The sequence below is a fragment of the Trichomycterus rosablanca genome, chromosome 3 (genome assembly GCF_030014385.1).
Source record: "Trichomycterus rosablanca isolate fTriRos1 chromosome 3, fTriRos1.hap1, whole genome shotgun sequence".
NCBI lineage: Eukaryota > Metazoa > Chordata > Actinopteri > Siluriformes > Trichomycteridae > Trichomycterus > Trichomycterus rosablanca.
This window is the reverse complement of record NC_085990.1, coordinates 14,779,285-14,799,877: the sequence shown is the minus strand read 5'-3', so window position 1 is coordinate 14,799,877 and position 20,593 is coordinate 14,779,285. Positions and strand designations below refer to the sequence as shown.

At 40.2% G+C, this 20,593-nt stretch overlaps 1 protein-coding gene across 1 annotated transcript; it reads left to right on the top strand.

Annotated features, from left to right (window-relative positions):
• The first annotated feature begins 9,193 nt into the window (after positions 1-9,193).
• On the top strand, positions 9,194-19,756 carry LOC134310966 (C-type lectin domain family 4 member E-like). Its single transcript, XM_062992766.1, has 6 exons — positions 9,194-9,461; positions 11,028-11,129; positions 12,193-12,345; positions 17,207-17,358; positions 18,630-18,751; positions 19,428-19,756. The coding sequence occupies exons 1-6, from the start codon at positions 9,362-9,364 to the stop codon at positions 19,588-19,590; spliced, it is 792 nt and encodes a 263-aa protein (XP_062848836.1). The 5' UTR covers positions 9,194-9,361; the 3' UTR covers positions 19,591-19,756.
• Positions 19,757-20,593: the final 837 nt, after the last annotated feature.

Sequence of the window (20,593 nt, the reverse complement as noted above, 5' to 3'; positions counted from 1 at the left end):
CAATCTTGTCCCTGACGTCAGCAGAACATTGCCCAAAGCATCACACTGCCTCAGCTGGCTTGCCTTCTTCCTATAGTGCATCCTGGTGTCATGTGTTCCCCAGCTAAGCGACGCACACGCACCCGGCCATTCAATTGATGTAAAAGAAAACGTGATTCATCAGACCAGACCACCTTCTTCCATTGCTCCGTGGTCCAGTTCCGATGCTCATGTGCCCATTGTTGGTGCTTTCGGTGCATCCCACAAGAGCTACAGTTTTGGAGATGCTCTGACCAAGTCGTCTAGCCATCACAATTTGGCCCTTGTCAAACTCGCTCAAATCCTTACGCTTGCCCATTTTTCCTGCTTCTAACACATCGACTTTGAGGATAAAATGTTCACTTGCTGCCTAATACAACCCCTGGCAAAAATTATGGAATCACCACTCTTGGAAGATGTTCTTTCAATTGTTTAATTTTGTAGAAAAAAAAGAAATCACAGACATGCCACAAAACTATCATTTCTCAAACTGTCAACCCTCTGGCATTAAGAAACAATAAAAAAAGAAACAAATATAATAGTTGTGGTCAGTCACAATTGCTTTTTTTTTTAGATCAAGTAGAGGAAAAAAATATGGAATCACTCAAATCTGAGGAAAAAATTATGGAATCATTAGAAAACACTGCACCATTATTACTTTGTTGCACCACCTCTGGCTTTTATAATGGTTTAAACTCTATGAGGCATGGAGTTAACTAATGACAAACAGTATTCTTCATCAATCTGCCTTCAACTGTCTCTTGCTGTTGCCAGATCAGCTTTGCAGGTTGGAACCTTGTCATTGACCATTTTCTTCAATTTCCACCAGAGATTTTCAAATGGATTGAGATCCGGACTATTTGCAGGCCATGCCATTGACATTATATGTTTTCTTGAAGGAAAGTTTTCACGTCCTTTGCCCTATGGCAAGATGCATTATCATCTTGAAAAATGAAGTCATCATCACCAAACATCCTTTCAACTGATGGAATAAGAAAAGCGTCCAAAATTTCAATGTGGACTTTAGCATTTATTGAAGACCATCTCCCCTGTGCCTTTACCCGACATGCAGGCCCATATCATCAACAACTGTGGAAATTAACATGTTTTCTTTAGGCAGTTATCTTCATAAATTTCATTGGACAGACACCAAACAAAAGTTCCAGCATCATCACCTTGCGCAATGCAGATTCGCAATTCATCACTGAAGATCACTTTTATCCAGTCACCCACAGTCCACGATTGCTTTTCTTTAGCCTACTTTAACCTTGTTCTTTTCTTTTTAGGTGTTAATGGTGGCTTTTGTTTGGCTTTTCTGTATGTAAATCCCATTTCTTTTAGGTGATTTCTTACAGTTCAGTCACAGACATTGACTCCACTTTCCGGCCACTTGTTTCTCATTTGTTTTGTTGTGCATTTTCTGTTTTCAAGACATATTGCTTTGTTTTCTATCTTGATGCTTTGATGTCTTACTTGGTCTACCAGTATGCTTCCCTTTTACAACCTTCCCATTTTGTTTGTACTTGGTCCAGATTTTAAACACAGCTTACTGGGAACAACCAACATCTTTTGCGACATTCCACAATGATTTATCTTCTTGAAGGAGTTTTATAATCCTCTCATTTGTTTCAACTGACATATCTAGTGTTGGAACCATGATTCATGACAATCTGCTTTGTGCAACAGCTCTCCGAGGTGTGAGCACTCTTTTTAAACTGAAGAATAATTAGCAAATCTAATCTGCTGCAGATGTTTTGTTTTTAAACTGCAAATTACAGAGTGATTCCATAATTTTTTCCTCAGATTTGAGTGATTCCATATTTTTTTCCTCTACTTGATCTAAAAAAAGCAATTGTGACTGACCACAACTATTATATTTGTTTCTTTTTTTTATTGTTTCTTAATGCCAGAAGGTTGACATTTTGAAAAATGATAGTTTTGTGGCATGTCTGTGATTTATTTTTTTTCTACAAAATTAAACAATTGACAGAACATCTTCCAAGAGTGGTGATTCCATAATTTTTGCCAGGGGTTGTATATCCCACCCACTAACAGGTGCCATGATGAAGAGATAATCTGAATCTTATAGATAATCTTATTCTTCTAAATCTCTCTGTTATTTTGGCCCATTTTTAAAAGCTTACAACTGGATGGGACAAGTGTCAAGCGGGCAAGCTTTAATATCGCATGTAATCTAAGTTATTCTAATGTGGGTTTCTGTTCTTTGCTGTCTCACATATTGTAAAAAAAAGGACAAAATCTCCAAAAGCCAGTAAAATATCCAGTAAAATCAAAAATAAGTTTCATTAGGTGCGTGAAATCTTGCATATTATAGAAGGACATTTAGTCATTTTGAATAACCTCATCTGTACATGACAGTAAACAGTTAAAGCCTCAGTGTAAACAGTATGTTGCAATATTTAAAGTCTACCTTGTTTTGTTTTTGTAGGACAGCTGCGATCTCAGCCCTCTGGAACGTAATGTTTGCCTTTTCACTCGGACCAAAAGTACAGAAACAGAGCAAAAGATCATGTTATGAAACCGCGCTGTCATGTTGACCTTAATCAGCTTGGGGTTTTTGGGATTTGTTAAAGTCTGTACTTAACATGCTTTCTGTATACACTTTTGTGAATGCGCCCCCCTGATCACACAAACACTCCCCCGGGACATGTGTAGTCGGAATAAGAGTTGGATAGAACAGCCAAGAACCTTAGTCAACTAAAAGCAGTGGTTTAAAATAACAGTGACTCAGTTTAAAGTAAAAGTCATTCTGGAAAATACTTATTTGAGTAAGAGTGACATACACACAAATTTTACATTTCAGGAACATTTAGTGCAAATAAATGAAGCAAAAAATTAGTGGTACATATACTTATTTGTTCAAAAAAGTCTTTGATATGTTTAATATGAAAAAATGTACATACAGAAACACACGAGAATTAATTTGGTGATGTAGAAAGCCTTGAAATGTCATTTATCTAATTAGCTCTTTGTGACCATTTAAATAGATCTAGTTTGACTGCACCTATTAAAATTAACACATACAATGGTCTGTGTAATATATATATACAGTGGGGAAAATAAGTATTTGATCCCCTGCTGATTTTGTAAGTTTACCCCCTTACAAAGACTTGAACAGTCTATAATTTTTATGGAAGGTTTATTTTAACAGAGAGAGACAGAATATCAACAAAAAATCCAGAAAAAAAACGTTAAATAAAAGTTATAAATTAATTTGTATTTAATTAAGGGAAATAAGTATTTGATCCCCTACCAACCAGCAAGAATTCTGACCCCCACAGACCGGTTATGTGCCCATGAGGCACACAAATTAGTCCTGTCCCTGTATAAAATACTCCTGTCACAGAATCAGTTTCTTTGGTTCAAATCTCTCGACCACCATGGGCAAGACCAAAGAGCTATCAAAGGACGTCAGGGACAAGATTGTAGACCTGCACAAGGCTGGAATGGGCTACAAGACCATCAGCAAGAAGCTTGGTGAGAAAGAGACCACTGTTGGTGCGATAATTCGAAAATGGAAGAAATACAAGATCACAATCAATCACCCTCGCTCTGGAGCTCCATGCAAGATCTCACCTGGTGGGGTAAGAATGATTCTGAGAAAGGTGAGGTCAGCCCAGAATTACACTGGAGGAGCTTGTCAATGATCTCAAGGGAGCTGGGAGCACAGTCACCAAGAAAACCATTAGTAACACACTTCGCCGTAATGGATTGAGATCCTGCAGTGCCCGCAAAGTCCCTTTGCTCAAGAAGGCTCATGTACAGGCCCGTCTGAAGTTTGCCAATGAACACCTGAATGATTCAGAGAAAGCTTGGGAGAATGTGATATGGTCAGATGAGACCAAAATTGAGCTCTTTGGCATCAACTCCACTCGCCGTGTTTGGAGGCAAAGAAATGCCCGGTGGGGATGGTGTTCTTGGGGTCATATCCAGCATTTCTCTGCTCCCAGCTCCCTTGAGATCATTGACAAGCTCCTCCCGTGTAATTCTGGACTGACCTCACCTTTCTCAGAATCATTCTTACCCCACCAGGTGAGATCTTGCATGGAGCTCCAGAGTGAGGGTGATTGACTGTGATCTTGTATTTCTTCCATTTTCGAATGATCGCACCAACAGTGGTCTCTTTCTCACCAAGCTTCTTGCTGATGGTCTTGTAGCCCATTCCAGCCTTGCGCAGGTCTACAATCTTGTCCCTGATGTCCTTTGATAGCTCTTTGGTCTTGCCCATGGTGGTCGAGAGAGTTGAACGGAAGAAACTGATTCTGTGACAGGAGTCTTTTATACAGGGACAGGACTAATTTGTGTGCCTTTTGTGCACATAACCGGTCTGTGGGGGTCAGAATTCTTGCTGGTTGGTAGGGGATCAAATACTTATTTCCCTTAATTAAATACAAATTAATTTATAACTTTTATTTAATGTTTTTTTTCTGGATTTTTTGTTGATATTCTGTCTCTCTCTGTTAAAATAAACCATCCATAAAAATTATAGACTGTTCAAGTCTTTGTAAGGGGGTAAACTTACAAAATCAGCAGGGGATCAAATACTTATTTCCCCCACTGTATATACTGTATATATATATATATATATATATATATACTGATCAACCATAACATTAAAACCACCTCCTTGTTTTTACGCTCACTGTCCATTTAATCAGCTCCACTTACCATATAGAAGCACTTTGAAGTTCTGCAATTACTGACTGTAGTCCATTTGTTTCTCCACATACTTTTTTAGCCCCCTTTCATGCTGTTCTTCAATGGTCAGGACCACCACAGAGCAGGTATTATTTGGGTGGTGGGTCATTCTCAGCACTGCAATGACACTGACATTTACATTTTTTACATTTTCAGCATTTAGCAGACGCTTTTATCCAAAGCGACTTACAGCACTGTGACAGTATATTGTCTTAGCAATTGAGGGTTAAGGCCCTTGCTCAAAGGCCCAACAGTGGCAACCTGGCAGTGGTGGGGCTTGAACCAGCAACCTTTGGATTACTAGTCCAGTACCTTAACCGCTAGGCTACAACCGTCCCACCGTCCCACCACATGGTGGTGGTGTATTAGTGTGTGTTGTGCTGGTAAGAGTGGATCAGACACAGCAGCGCTGCTGGAGTTTTTAAACACCTCACTGTCACTGCTGGACTGAGAATAGTCCACCAACCAAAAATATATCCAGCCAACAGTGCCCCGTGGGCGGTGTTCTATGACCACTGATGAAGGTCTAGAAGATGACCAACTCAAACAGCAGCAATAGATGAGCGATCGTCTCTGACTTTACATCTACAAGGTGGACCAACTAGGTAGGAGTGTCGAATAGAGAGACAGTGAGTGGACATAGTATTTAAAAACTCCAGCAGCGCTGCTGTGTCTGATCCACTCATACCAGCACAACACACACTAACACACCACCACCATGTCAGTGTCACTGCAGTGCTGAGAATGATCCACCACCTAAATATTACCTGCTCTGTAGTGGTTCTGTGGGGGTCCTGACCATTGAAGAACAGGGTGAAAGCAGGTTAAAAAAGTATGTAGAGAAATCTTAAAGTTAGCCATAGTCATGACGGTTCTGTAAGCCTACTAATAGCTACTAATAGCTACTAACTACTAATAGCAAGACATTAAAATGAATCAAGTTGACGATTTAGTACAAGTTAAATTTTTAAGTGTAAAAATCAGTTGAAAATGAATTCATTGATTGGTGGACTTTGACAGAGAAGTTATTGACATGTTTGCCCAGATGAAAGATAGTTGTGCATCTCTTTTTTAAAGCATTGGTGAGTGTGTTTTGCATTATTACAAGGCCGGTTATTTCGGCTGTAGGTTAAGGTGCGAAAAGCATTGGGTCTTCCTGCTCTGAAATGTTTCTTTGAACGCGTTATTACCGTTGCAGACCACAATGATCGTTACTGCTTGACAACTTTGGATTTGTAATGTGATGCTCTATAGCAAGATAATATACCAGCTGTGTGGGATCAAATGCTGTTATTAGTGATGTCACTTATATTCCAGTCTTCACTTCTGCTCAATCTTGTTTTACGGTATTGTGTGCATTTGTGACCTCATTGATCTGGTGCATTTGTGTTTAGATGCACTAAGCCAGTAGGTTTGCACCACCAGGCTTTCTGTTCCAGACGTCACTGCAAGTAAACATAACCTTTGGATATTTTTGATGCAGATCGTCCAAAAAACTCACAACAAACACATTATAGAAGTCTTAGACAAATATGTTTGAATAGCTCATTCATAGAAAACCATTTTAACTTTGTCATACATGTATCTAAAGTGTATGTAAACCATTTTAACTATTAATTGAGACACAAATATACCCCATGGCTGATTACATGTTTTCCCAGCACCCAACATTCCCCCATTTTAACTGGGCCTCAGAGGATCCTAGTTGCACAACTTGTACAAACTAACATGAAGTAACACAAGGAAACAAGACTAACCTCATGTGACTTATCAACACTATGTTATTTGCTTCTTTAAAATAATTCTAATAATGACTGCATATATATATATATATATATATATATATATATATATATATATATATATATATATATATATACAGTATATATATGTATATGTATATATATTTATATATATACTGTATATATATATTAATTTTCATATTGTAAAACTTGAACATACACACAGTGATGACTATACATTATCTACATATTTAATATACAAACAATCCTCCACACCTTAGTTTTTGTTTCTGCATACATTTATACAGCCATAAATGAGGGGAAAATAATTGAGTAAGTAAATAAAATTAAACGAATAGAAATATAAAAATGCTTAACTTTAATTTTTGTAATACTGAATTGTACTTGGCAGTAAAAAGAAAAAAAGTGGTGCCCAGGTGGCGCAGCGGGATATTCCGCTAGCACACCACCGCCCGAGATTCTGAACTTGGTGTTGCCACCGGTCGGCTGGGCACCATCTAGCGGCCATAATTGGCAGTGCCTGCAGCAGACACGTTTCTGCTAGGGCGAGATGACCGGACTATGTGGCTGGGGTCTTCAAACGCTGTGTAAGGACCCTGATTGGCAGATAGAGAGGCACCTGTGCGGAGTGGATGAGTAGAAAAGGGTTTCGCTAAGGGCTGCGCGCGGGTCGGGTGAGGCGTGAGCAGCAATACACCCACCTCAACTGCAATCAGGGATCTCCCAGCAGCGGAAAACAAATTGACTACAATAAATTGGGAGAAAATGCATAAAATAAAATAGAAAAAAAGTATGTAAGTACTTTCTTTGCCAGAATAAGACAAAATTAATGATTAGTATCTTAATTCAAATTGTTTATCAGAAAGTAAATAGATATTTTAACACCTAGTATGTAATTAGAGCAAAGATAATAACCTACATACTGCTCTTTTCTTTTCAAACCATCAATATCCCAAAATAATAATTGGTTATTAGAGGGTAAATCAAAATTCCTAGCTCCTTTTTATTATCCTTTCAAGGAAGACTTGAGATTCTATCATCTATATAGTCAAAAATCAGTCACCTTTAGTTCAGTATGTTAAATATTCCACTGGTAAAAAACGAATTACAGTGGTACCTTGTAACTCAGCATCCCCTAAATTTGTACCCTTAAACTTGATGTTTACCTCAAACTCAATGTGTTCAGCTTTAAAAAAAAATTATTTCATTAATAAATTAACAATGAACAGTTGCTTTGTAATCAAAGTGTGAATAAGAGACGAATCTGCATTTGTGTGGAATAACTGTCAAATTCACTCTGAGAGCTCCACATGTATCTGTGTTTAGCAGGATTTTCCTCCTGTTTCACTTTTAATCTTGTGTTAAAGCTCAGGGTTCTGAGAAATTGTAAGAATCAGCTTTTTTCTAGAGAGTCTAAAACACTTATTGTTCCAAAAAAGCTTACTGTGACTTTGTGTATTAAAAGAATTACACAGGAACACTAAACCTCTCCTAATTATTACTGCTCATAAGTTCTCTCCTCTAATGAAATTCCTCGCTGATTGTTTTAATACAATAAGTAACGTTAAGCTTTTTGCACCGCCACACTCCATAGGAAATAACGGTACAGCCAGCGCAAAAGCTATTGTACTGCTTCTCATGTAAATGCGCCTCTACTGAACTCACTAGGGAATACGGTATTCCAAGATCAAGCATCTCCATGATTAAGAAGCATAAGGAAACAATAAAGAAGTAAAGGTAAAGTGCAGGTTTTATAGTTTTTCAGTGTTTTTATATTACATTTGTGTTATTTTAGGTGTATAAGTGTCAAAAAACAACCCCATTATTTTACATAAGACTAAAATATATGCAGTTCCACAGAACCATGAAACACATTAACAGGTTTCCCATACATACCTTGAAACTCAATGCCTTTTAAACTCAGAACCAATTGACGTTGAGTTTCAAGGTACCACTGTATCACTCTATGCCAGTCAGAGAGTGTTGGGTGTTTGTCAGGGATCCACTTTAACAGAATGACTTCACGTGCACCATAGGTCGACAAACACAACAGCTTCCTTTTGTTCACCCTTATATGTTCGAGTTCAAAACTCCCATGATAAAACAAAGTGGATCCATTGTCAGCTTCTTCCCCGTTAATTAATTTTAGTTTTAATAAGACTTTTTCTCAAAAATCCTGAACATACTGTATCTGCAAGCCATTGTATAGCACACTTTGAACAATAATCTGGTTTATTAGGCCTCAACTGCAAAATATTTTAAAATTTCTTAACTTCCAAATGTTTAAAATGTACATTTTTGGCAGCACATTTCATTCTTTTAGGATTAGTTACGATATTCTGTAATTTCCTGTAACAGCCTGACGTTTTGCATTTTTTACTTTCTGGCAACACGTTTTATTCACTCAGGATTGCACAGCCTGCACCCCCTCCCTCCTTCACTCTCAATGTTACCAGTGTGTACCTCCTCCAGTTAGTCTGGCCTTTCCTGCACAACCGCTGTACCCGCCTCCTCAGTGTGAGTCAGAGCAGAGTTCAAAGGCCCCATGCGTGTTAGTCCACATGGTTTGGACGTGCAGAATTCGGGGGAGAACGTGACTAGGTGGATGAAGTTTGGCAGGAAAAGTAAGCGGGAGACACGAGGGGAAGGAAAGACGTACAGGAGCGCCGGTTTAATCTTTTACTCACAGGAGTATTTAAACATGTGAAGAAATCTGCTGCATGCCTAGACACGACCGTGGACGGTGATCACCACGAGATCACCAGGATTTTGTGATCGAGTTGATAAAAAGGCAATACAGCTGTGAAAAAAAGAAGAGCAAGACTAGGAGACTGTGATTAGGAACTTTTAAGTGTTTGAAAATGGAGGATACTGAGAACTATACAAGCCTGCAAGAGTTCACAGAGGACATCTCAAGCAGAGGAAACAAACCTATACTCTACCCATCACAGAGCAGACAAGGTAACACACTATGTAAGGTCTAGCAGATGTGCATACACATGGTACGAGGGTTCAAAAACTCTATTTATTAAGAATGTCAAATAAATTGACATCACTTTTCTACATAGTCACCTTCCGATGGATGTTTCCCAGCGTCGTACCAACTTTTTAAAGCCATCAGCAAAGAATGTTTTTGGTTGAGCACGTAGCCACTGATGCACCTCATCATCACATGAAAATCTTCTTCCCCTTAAAGCTTCTTTGAGGATCCAAAAAGGTGGAAATCAGATGGCGCTAAATCCGGACTATAAGCTCTCTTTCAGTCTCTCAGACATGACCAGCTACTACTCCTCCCACCCTCACTGCTTCTAATAAAAATATAAAAGTGCGGAAACTTTTTGAAGATCCCTCGTATATGGACGCCCCTTGAGTCTGGGGTTTATTCAAACTTACTTGAGGTTACTATAAAATGTTTTATCATATAAACCATATGCAGGCAGCTCGGGTGGCGCAGCAGTAAAACACACGCTAGCTCACCTGAGCTGGGATCTCGAATACGTATCGAATCCCAGCCATCCGGCTGTGCTGAGTGGCCACATGAACAACGATTGGTCTGTTGTTCATATATGGGTAAAGTAGTAGTAAGCCGGATATGGTCTCCTCGGAACTGATGCAACTGCGACCTCTGCTGGCTGATTGATGGCGCCTGCAGGGCTGATCTGCGTTAGCACTCACCTAGTGCAGGTGAAAAAATGCACACGACTGCTGCCCACGTGTTGGAGGGGGCGTGGGTTAGCTTCGTTCTCCTCAATCAGAGCGGGGATCGGGATTAGTGGAGAGGAAGCATGACGCAATCGGGCAATTGGACGCGCTAAAAAGTCGGGAGAAAAAGGGGAGAAAATGCATAAACAAAATAATAATAATAAAAAAACATATGCTTCCAACTTTGCTGCAACAAAGAACTTATTTTGATCTATCATTCTTGTTGGTGTGTTTGGTGTAGTGGAACTTCAGTGGCCTGCACAAGACCCTAACCTCAACCTTACTGTACATGTTTAGACATAATTATGTCAATTATGAGCCAGTTCTTGACATTGAACAACAGTGCCTGACCTTACAAATGCTCTTTTGCACTTCTCGGCCACCGTACTATAGGCACAAGCTTACCCTGTTTCTTTGTGTTTCTTTCCAGATGTGATTACTATTTCTCTGTATTGAATAGTTGTTTTGGATATGAATTCCCCTATGCACTCTCTGAACCCTTGCTTCTTGCATGACACAATTGCTGACCAAGAAGTGTCGCAAGCTTAAAGCCGCTTTGCCCAATCTGTGAATTTGCCAGCTGTCCGCCAGCAGCAATTTCTCACAGAGAACACTTGCATGTATAGAGCATCATGCTTTGCTCTCTGTATTCCTTTGGTGTCTGGTAAGTACCTCGTCCAGGTTCTTCCCTATCCAACCTGTATTTTGAGTGTGAGAGCAGCACAATGGCCCCAGTGAGATTCAAACTCTGGTCTCTGCAGTGGTGGGATGGGATTTAATTCTTGACATGAAGTTCAACAAAACTAGAATATCATATCTCATCAGGTGCTGTTAAAGGAATGGAGTGTATGAGGAGACAGATGGTTATCATCCTTCTACTCACGCTGCTGGTTTCGTTTTGTGCTAACATAGCACTGACCGTGAGCTGTAAGTACACGCAAATAAAAAATTTTTGGCACCTTTGGCAGTTTGACTAAATATTGTCTTTATCTGTTCATAAAATGTAATTTTACAGAGTTGCTTTTATTAAATCCTATTTTATTACTTTCTATTATTTGATTATTTAACGCTTTAATTATTAGTAGTAGTATTAGTAGTATTATACTAAAAATTTATTATTATAAAAAATAAAATCTCTAATTTCTACCTTAAATGGTTACTGGGTTTTAACTCATAATTATTTTATTATTATTATTATTATTATTATTAATATTATTAATAATTTTATTATTATTTAAAAAATCTCTCATTTCTACCTTAAATGGTTACCGGGTTTTAACTCATAATTATTTTTATTATTATTATTATTATTATTAATAACAATAATAGTAATAATAATTTGTGTTTTAACTCATAATTATTTTATTATTATTTTTATTTTTATTAATTTTTGTTATTATACTAAGAATTTATTATTGTTTAAAAAATATGTCATTTCTACCTTAAATGGTTACTGGGTTTTAACTCATAATTATTTTATTGTTAATATTATTAATCATAATCATAATATTATTAATCATAATCATAATAATATTAATCATAATCTTGGATCATAAATAATTTATTGGTATAATAAATTGTAGAGATGATAGAACAGGAGTAATATGATCAAATTTTTTAATGATATTATGCACTGTAGAGGGAGAAATATGCAAATCCCTTCTGATCTTTCTTTGAGGTTTATTGTTTTCTCACGCATTTGTTGACAAACTGAAGATCATCTGATCATCTTTGCTCATCAAAGACTCAGCCTTTCCTGGATGCTGCTTTTGTACCAAACCATGATTACAATCACCTGTTGACATCACCTGTCTGGAATCACATAATTATTTCGTTTTGTCAGCTCATTACTAGCCCTAAATTGCCCCAGTCCCAACTTTTTCTGATTTGGGGTAGTTCATTTGGCACAACAGAGTCCAGCAAAACCTTAAAGTTAAAATAAAGTAAAATGTCTTTTTCTTTCTCTTTCCCCTACACATCCTCACTGCAGTGGTGAACAGCAGATCCAGCATTTCCTCCCTCGCTGCAACTGTAGGCAATCAAGAATCAGACCCTCAGTCTCTGAAACTGTCCTCTCTACAGGAGCGCTTCTCCCTCCTCTGTTCAGACTACACCAACCTGGGGAAAACCTGTTCAAAACAAGGTAAGAACAGCACAGCCAAACGTGACCAGTGTTATTCAAAATTTCCAGTGGGGGCAAATTAATGCTAAGTGTTGAAACTTGTGTCATTAAGCATCTGGAAGTGCGTCCTGTTCTCAGTCCCAGTGACAAGTACACACTCTGCTGACATTTGTTTTTTTTGGTTTCCTACCCCTCCGCCATCTGTCTGGGAATATGAAAATACAATGCTTAAGCAATTAAGCTCTGTGACATGGCAGAAGTGCTTCAGTGGTATAAAATGAGGGTGTCAAACGTTTTGAAAAACTGCCCAGAAGGATAAAGATGTGCATCATGCCACCATATTGGAACTAACACACATCTGCTCAGTTTTATTTATGAAAAACATACTTATCCAACTCTGACACGCCCACCTGTCCCACTCAGACACGCCCACCTGCCCCACTCAGACATGCCCACTTGTCCCACTCAGACACGCCCACCTGTTCCACTCAGACACGCCCACCTGTCCCACTCAGACACACCCACTTGTCCCACTCAGACAGGCCCACCTGTTCCACTCAGACATGCCTACCTGTCCCACCCTGTCCCACTCAGACACGCCCACCTGTCCCACTCAGACACACCCACCTGTTCCACTCAGACACACCCACCTGTCCCTCTTAGACACACCCACCTGCCCCACTCAGACATGCCCACCTGTCCCACCCTGTCCTACTTGTCCCACTTAGACACGCCACCTGTTCCACTCAGACACGCCTAACTCTTTCACTCAGACACGCCCACCTGTTCCACTCAGACACGCCTACCTGTCCCACTCAGACTTGCCCATCTGTCCCACCCTGTCCCACTCAGACACGCCCACCTGTCCCACTCAGACATGCTCACCTGTTCCACTCAGACACACCTACCTGTCCCACCCTGTCCCACTCAGACACGCCCACCTGTTCAACTCAGACACCCTGTCCCACTCAGACATGCCCACTTGATCCACCCTGCCCCACTCAGACACGCCCACCTGCCCCACTCAGACACGCCCATCTGTTCCACTCAGACACGCCTACTTGTCCTACTCAGACACGCCTACTTGTCCCACTCAGACACGCCACCTGCCCCACTCAGACATACTTTTCTTTGAGTAAGTCAGTAAGGACAAACATGTATATTTACTCTCATTTCACTGTTCTATGTATATGCAGAGAGCATATTCGCTACATTCACACCAAATAACGACATATTTATTACATAATTCTCATGTTTATTACTGGCAGTCATGATAATGTCAGGTAATTTGTTCATACACAGGTTTCTGTGAGAACCGCAGCATGTGATTTAAATATTTTTAATACTTTTATACTTACCAAACTGTTCAGGGACCTTTCAGTGACCTGCCAGCGTCAGTCCTAAAAGAAATCACTTCAATTAAATTTAATATGTTCATCATATTAATGAGCTCACTGGTCAGAAGTGGATCCAAACGATATCAGCAAAATCTCCCAAACTGTAGAGGTCAAGCATTTAGACTTGAACTGTTCTCTTGGTGTACCTGGTTGACTCGTCTGGCCATATCACTTTTTGACCAGTGCATGTGTTTTTTTTGGGTTTTTTTGCATCATTACTGTTACGTGGGAGAAGCAAGGACCCAAGGATGCAGAGAGAGGTGTTAAATAATAGTTTTTTTATTAAATAATAATAATAATAAGCAAATAACGGCACAAAAGGGAAACAGCACAGGAACGGGGACGAGCTGCTGGCGCCACTAGCAACTGTAAGGGAAAAACAAAGACACACACAAGGGAAAAAGCGCAGTCCAACACGAGGCACGAACCCAGGTCGCTCAGGTGCGAGGAGTTCACAAACCTCGTGCGCCACCGCTAGGGGGATAAAAAGAAAGCCCTTGCACTAACTAAGGCTGCAACGGGAACTAACAGAACAAACAGAAAACCCGGGTAAAGTAATCAAAAGAAAGGGGGAAAAATCAATTAAAAGAAAAACCACTCGAGTGTATCTCCAGCACTACAAGGCTGGGAAGGAGCCGGAATTGACACGGCTTAGAGAGCGAACCACTCGTGCGTTAGCACCAGTATTTAGAGACTGGGAATAACCGGAGCATAACGGCTTCTACGTGAGCCACTCGGGGCATTACGACCAGCATATTGCGACTGGGAATGGCCGGAGCGATAACGGCTATACGCAAGCCACTCGGGCATTACTGCCAGCTCGTTGAGACTGGGAATAACCGGAGTGCAAACGGCTTCAGCGTAAGCCACTCGGGGCATTAAGACCAGCATATTGCAACTGGGAATGGCCGGAGCAATAACGGCTACACGCAAGCCACTCGGGCATTGACCCCAGCTCGCAGGTGTACTGGGGTTGGCCGGAGCGAGACTCGGCTTAAAGAAAAGCCACTCGGGCACTTCCGCTAGCACGTAGTGGCTACCAAAGTAAAAGCGTTGGCTAAGGAGGCAAAAGGGCGGATTCGAACCGGGGCTGTCAGACACGGAAAAGCGGTAACTTCACCGATCAGCCATTCCGGCTGTAATGAATCCATGGCAGCTTTTGGCTTACAAGGGTGCTACCAAATGTCGGTCCGTTTGGTCCTAGCTTCATGCTAGCGCTGTTTGAGCTAACTGAAGCCAGGAACCACAAACAAACAACAGCGCGCGGGCTGTAAAAACCACACCAGCTATCCCTAACCAATAGAACCAAAACCCCTAACTTACCTCGGCCTTGCGACCTACACACCCCAATGCCATAAGGGCACCGGGGGCTACCACTGGCCCTGCAAAGCCGGCAGGTATTGTGCCACCATGCCAGGAAAAAAAACAAAGGAAAACAACCAGAAGGTGCGACGCCTGCAGCCTAGCGACGCCCCCCTTAAGTAGGTATGTCACAGCTGCAGGTCGTTCGCCCTAACGAGCTGGCCGTCTACATGAGGCCATGCTCGTTGGTGATCTGTAAAGCCTGCAACGTCAGGAACCGATGGTAGGCTCTACTGACGCCGCAGACACCTTACAGTACCCCCTCCTTAAAGAGACCTCTCCAGAGGTCTCTAATCCCACAACCTAGTTCCCCCTGAGTTGCCTCAGCAACCAGGGAAAACTACCGGGGAATGCCCCCCCAAAAAATTTTTTGGTAGGGAATGGGAGGTTCCCTGCTGGGTCCTTAGGTGGTCGCACCTTTCTGTTACGTGGGAGAAGCAAGGACCCAAGGATGCAGAGAGAGGTGTTAAATAATAGTTTTTTTATTAAATAATAATAATAATAAGCAAATAACGGCACAAAAGGAAAACAACCAGAAGGTGCGACGCCTGCAGCCTAGCGACGCCCCCCTTAAGTAGGTATGTCACAGCTGCAGGTCGTTCACCCTAACGAGCTGGCCGTCTACATGAGGCCATGCTCGTTGGTGATCTGTAAAGCCTGCAACGTCAGGAACCGATGGTAGGCTCTACTGACGCCGCAGACACCTTACAATTACACTTTTTAAGTGCAATCATCATCTTTAGGGCTAAAGAGGAGCCACTAGAATCCACTTTAAGGCTTAATTGCTGTGCTCTGCATGTCACAGATCACTGTAGGGTGTTAAATGCTTAACTTTATCATGCTATACAGCTGTCTGAAAGCACTTGCACTCATTATGTTTATTCATTAATTTTTTCTGTCTGCTTACCTGTAAAATCACCTTATTGCACAACCAGTGCTTATATCAGGTATATAAAGACAAACAGGAAAGAGTATTCAATCATCTGTCACAAATTTCTGTATCATTAAATGTCTAGTTTTTCAGTCGAGTGATTTTGACTGAGAAGTGGCTGGGAACAAGGGTGTCCATACGTCCGGTTTTAGGGTGGACAGATGGTTTTCTTATCTGCCTGTCCACAGTCCAGCAGCAATGCCCGGACTGTCACATATTTGTCCTACTTTGAAAGCTAACCGGATGCTTGTAATGATCATAATTAATTATTTCTGCCATTGGATTACAAACATGTATTTTGTTAAACTTGTCTTACATTGGTTTGAAGCCACCACTTTCCATGAGGTCATCCACCACTTGATTGCGGAACGTCCAGCCCTGAAATGTTAGTTAATGACTAAGTTTTAATACTTGCTCGTGCTGTCAACATGCCAAACGAAAAACATCGTACAGCTCTGAGTGGTCGGCTCACCACCATTTAATTTTAAAGAGTATGAAAACTTTGTGTACTAAAGTATTCCAAGTAGATTCCAAATGTGCTGAGCAGAACATTTATTAACATGGCAATTTTCTAGTTCATTGGTTGCATCACAATTATATTAATTAAGGTTTTAATTTGTGTGCTGTAGACACTATCCTGACTACCCACTGTCATGCCCTCTTTTTGGGGGTTATGGAAGTGGCCACACTAGTGGGAACAAAGACTTAATAAGAAGGAAATAAATAGCAAATAGTAGTAATAGTCTTATTAATGCTGTTTAAATGGTTTAGATTATGCACTATGTATGGAAGTGCAAGCAAAACTACATGTTACAGACCACACAAACCAGTTTAAGAACTCCTGGTGAAGATACTTGAATGTAAACTTCTTTCATTTCCACTTGAATACATTTAAGTAACTTTGACTTATGCAACAGTTTGGCTTTTCTTATGCAATAGTTTTGGCTTTCCTTCCTCTTCTATGTACCTCTGCAAGATCGTAGCCATGAATTGAACATTGGGGGACCAAACTACTGTACATTTGGGGGTTGAGCTTAATTGTGTTCCTGCTATTCTAAAAGATGCCTATCTATCTACCCAAAGCCAGTGCGTGTAATATGGTTATTTGTAGTTTTTTCACCAGTTTATTGTTAATGCATGGGCATTTTGAGCATATTTTAACTGGGTGGGGATGCATATATTGTCATTTCAGTGAAAAAGTGCATGCCATGTCCTGAGGGCTGGAGACATCTAGAGGACAAGTGTTACTACTTCAGTGATGACAAATTAGACTGGAAACACAGCAGGGATAGCTGTGCATCTATGGGCAGCCATCTAACAATACTGCACACCCATAAACAACATGTAAGTACAAACTCCATTTCCAAAAAGGTTGGGACATTGTGTAAAATGCAGTAGGAAAGGAATATGGGATTTGTTAATTCTCTTGAAGCTTCATTTACTGACTAAAGTAGAAAGAAAAGTTTCCAGTGTTTTTACTGATCAACTTCATTGTATTTTGTAAATAGAAACACATTTAAAATTTGATGCCTTCAACACAATCCAAAAAACTGGGACAGAGGCAGAATAATAGTAAAAAGTTTATAGAATATTCAGGTTACAGCTTTCCACAGTAAGCAGGTGAATTGGTAACAGGTGAAGGAATCATGAGTGGGTATAAAAAGAGGATCCACTAAAGGATCAGTCTTTAAAAGCAATGATGGGTACCAAACTTCAGAAGAGAGTTGACAGTCAACATTTCCCTCACTCACCCACTTTCTTAACCGCTTATCCAATCATTGAAAATCAGCTTTTCAATGGGCGCAAGGCACACAGTATTACCCTGGATGGGGCGCCAGTCTATTGCAGGGCAGACACATATACACACACATACACACTCAGTGTCTCCAGTTAACCTGACTGCATGTTTTTGTACTGTGGGAGGAGCTCCCGGAAGAAACCCACACAAACACAGGGAGAACATGCAAACTCCACACAGAAAGGACTCAGCCCGCCCGCCTGGGGATCAAACCTTCTTGCTGTGAGGCGACAGTGCTACCCACCGAGCCACCGTGCTGCCCCCAGTCAACATTTCTTTCACCAATTTTAGAATACTGTGAAAAGACTCCAGACCTTGTTGGGCAAAGCTGGAAACCATTGTTGAATATGTGTGACCTTTGAGCTCTCAGACGGCGTTGCATGAGAAACCACATGGGCTTGGGAGTACTTCAGAAAAACAATGTTACTTATCACAGTCCACTACTGCATTAAGACATGCAACCTTAAACTCTACTAGCAAAGAAAAAGCCGTACATCAATTCTATACAGACACCTGCACACTCTGGATGGGGGAGCAGCCTCTAGAGGTGGCATGTCCTCACCCTTTTAAACAGAACCCCATAGACAAATCTTCACTGGACACTGGCTGTTTCAGTGATAGAGTTGCTATTCACAAATAAATGATCTGTTCATCCTTGTGCATCATTTTCCACGCACTGCAGCTGTGGAACTCCTGTAATGCTCTTTGCAATAATGTAATACTCCAGATACAAAACATCTATGCTTACCATTAGATCAAAAATGTATTGTTTCCATCATTATGATGATGATGATTATTGTGATTTTATTTGATACAGGATGCTCTGGAGAAAATAGCCCGCAGCATTGGTGGGTTTGATTACCATTTCTGGATCGGCCTGTCAGATGCTGAAGAAGAAGGAGTGTGGAAATGGGTGGACAACACACGGGTCAATAAAACGTAAGTTGCTTAACGACTGTTTTCTAATCACATAAAAATGTTAAATCAATGTTTAATAAAGGCTGTTTTAAACACAGCTATTTTAAACACAGCCTTGCTAACTTGTTAATGCTAATTTGCCTTTATGAAATTCACATTAGCATCAGTGAACTTCTCAAATAAACATATATTTCTTTTAATTCACATATTTCACTCCAAAATCTTCCTTACAAGGCTTTCGTCTTCTTGAATGTAGCCAAAGCACTGCTAATTTTACACTGTTTTCCCCCAGTTTATTCATTCATTACTTCATTATCCGTTTTACCAGCGCTATATCCTATTTAGAGCCACGATGGGTCCAATTCACTGGACAGGTCGCCAGTCCATATTCCCCCAGTTTAGTCATTGTCAATTTCTGAGTTGTCTTAATTACACAACAGCTACCAGTCTTGATAGCCAAGATTGAATGTTCTAGAAGCCAGCCACTTCCTCTTTTCTAATTATACCCCATACAATAACCTAAATGGTGGGGTTGAAATGAAATCTCATTAACTAACATTTAAGGACACCTTTCTAATTTTCCAAGTAGAAATTTACAGGTGATGGGGCATTTTTCAATCAGATTTTGTTTTTAGCTGTGGTTAAATGCAGCACTTTTTGGTTCTTTTGACCTCAAGCTGTCTGTTTCCCTCTGCAGGTACTGGAATGAATGGGATAACGAGCCTAATAACCACGAGTCTGGTGGGCTTCATGGTGAGGACTGTGCTGTGCTCAATGCCCACTCTAGAACCTGGTTCGACGTGCCCTGCGACCACATCTACAAACGCATCTGTGAAATGAATAGTGTCAACATTGATTAATTAACTTAGTCATTAAAAGTGTAGAAAACAATTGTGTTTTTTCAATTTTTGTAAAAATAAAATGTAAAAAATGTAGAAAGCAGTGTTGTTTGTGTGACCTTTAGAGAATTTAAATGTATTTTTGTACCTTTGTACTTGTTCTCTACAAATAAAGAGATTTGGCAGAGTTTGTGTAAACACAGATTGCAACACTGGCATAGAGGAACACAAAACGGATGAGCTTCTGGGTTGGAAGGATCAGTGAATCTTTTCTGCAGGACTTGAATATTTCTACTTCAACTGTGTCTAAGGTTTAGAGTAAAAAAAACAGTTTGTTTTTGTATTGTAATAAAATATATGCTTCTAATATAGGCTACCACATTGCCAAATGTATGTGGGCACCATACATTTGAGCCAAATATTTTTAGACACACCTATTAATAACAGGTATGTTTATGGCTCAAAAGGGGGCAAAAAATTAAAGTGTTTGTTTATAGATTTGGAATGAGATGTCCAGTAAATGTACATGAAATGAATGTATTTAACACCTGTACCTACTAAAGCAGCAAACCATGTCTCTTAAAGCAGCCCTCTGTCCCCTCATGTCTAAATAAGAATTCATCCTAGTTTACTGTGTCATTTAACAGCATTTTGAATTAAAGCTGTTTATAAACTGTTTATACTGTTTAGGTTTTAAAAAATGAAACTGCGCATCACCACACAAGTTCTGTTTCAGGCCATTTAAAAAAAAAAAGACAGTCACGCCCACATGGCACTGCAGACAGACATTGGGTTAGTTCGAAAACCTAGTGAGCTGCCTTGCTGTCTGCTGTCTACATAGGCAGCTGCCTAAGTAGAGAGGATTCTAATAAGTCATCAACTTATAAGTCCAGTTATATGGACGCGCTACTTAGACAGTGATTACAAAACAGTTAGCTTTTCAAACCTATGGGATGAGGTGGCACAATGCACTAGTATGTCAACTAACATCTCCCTCTGTGTACCAAAAATGGTTAAATTGTCA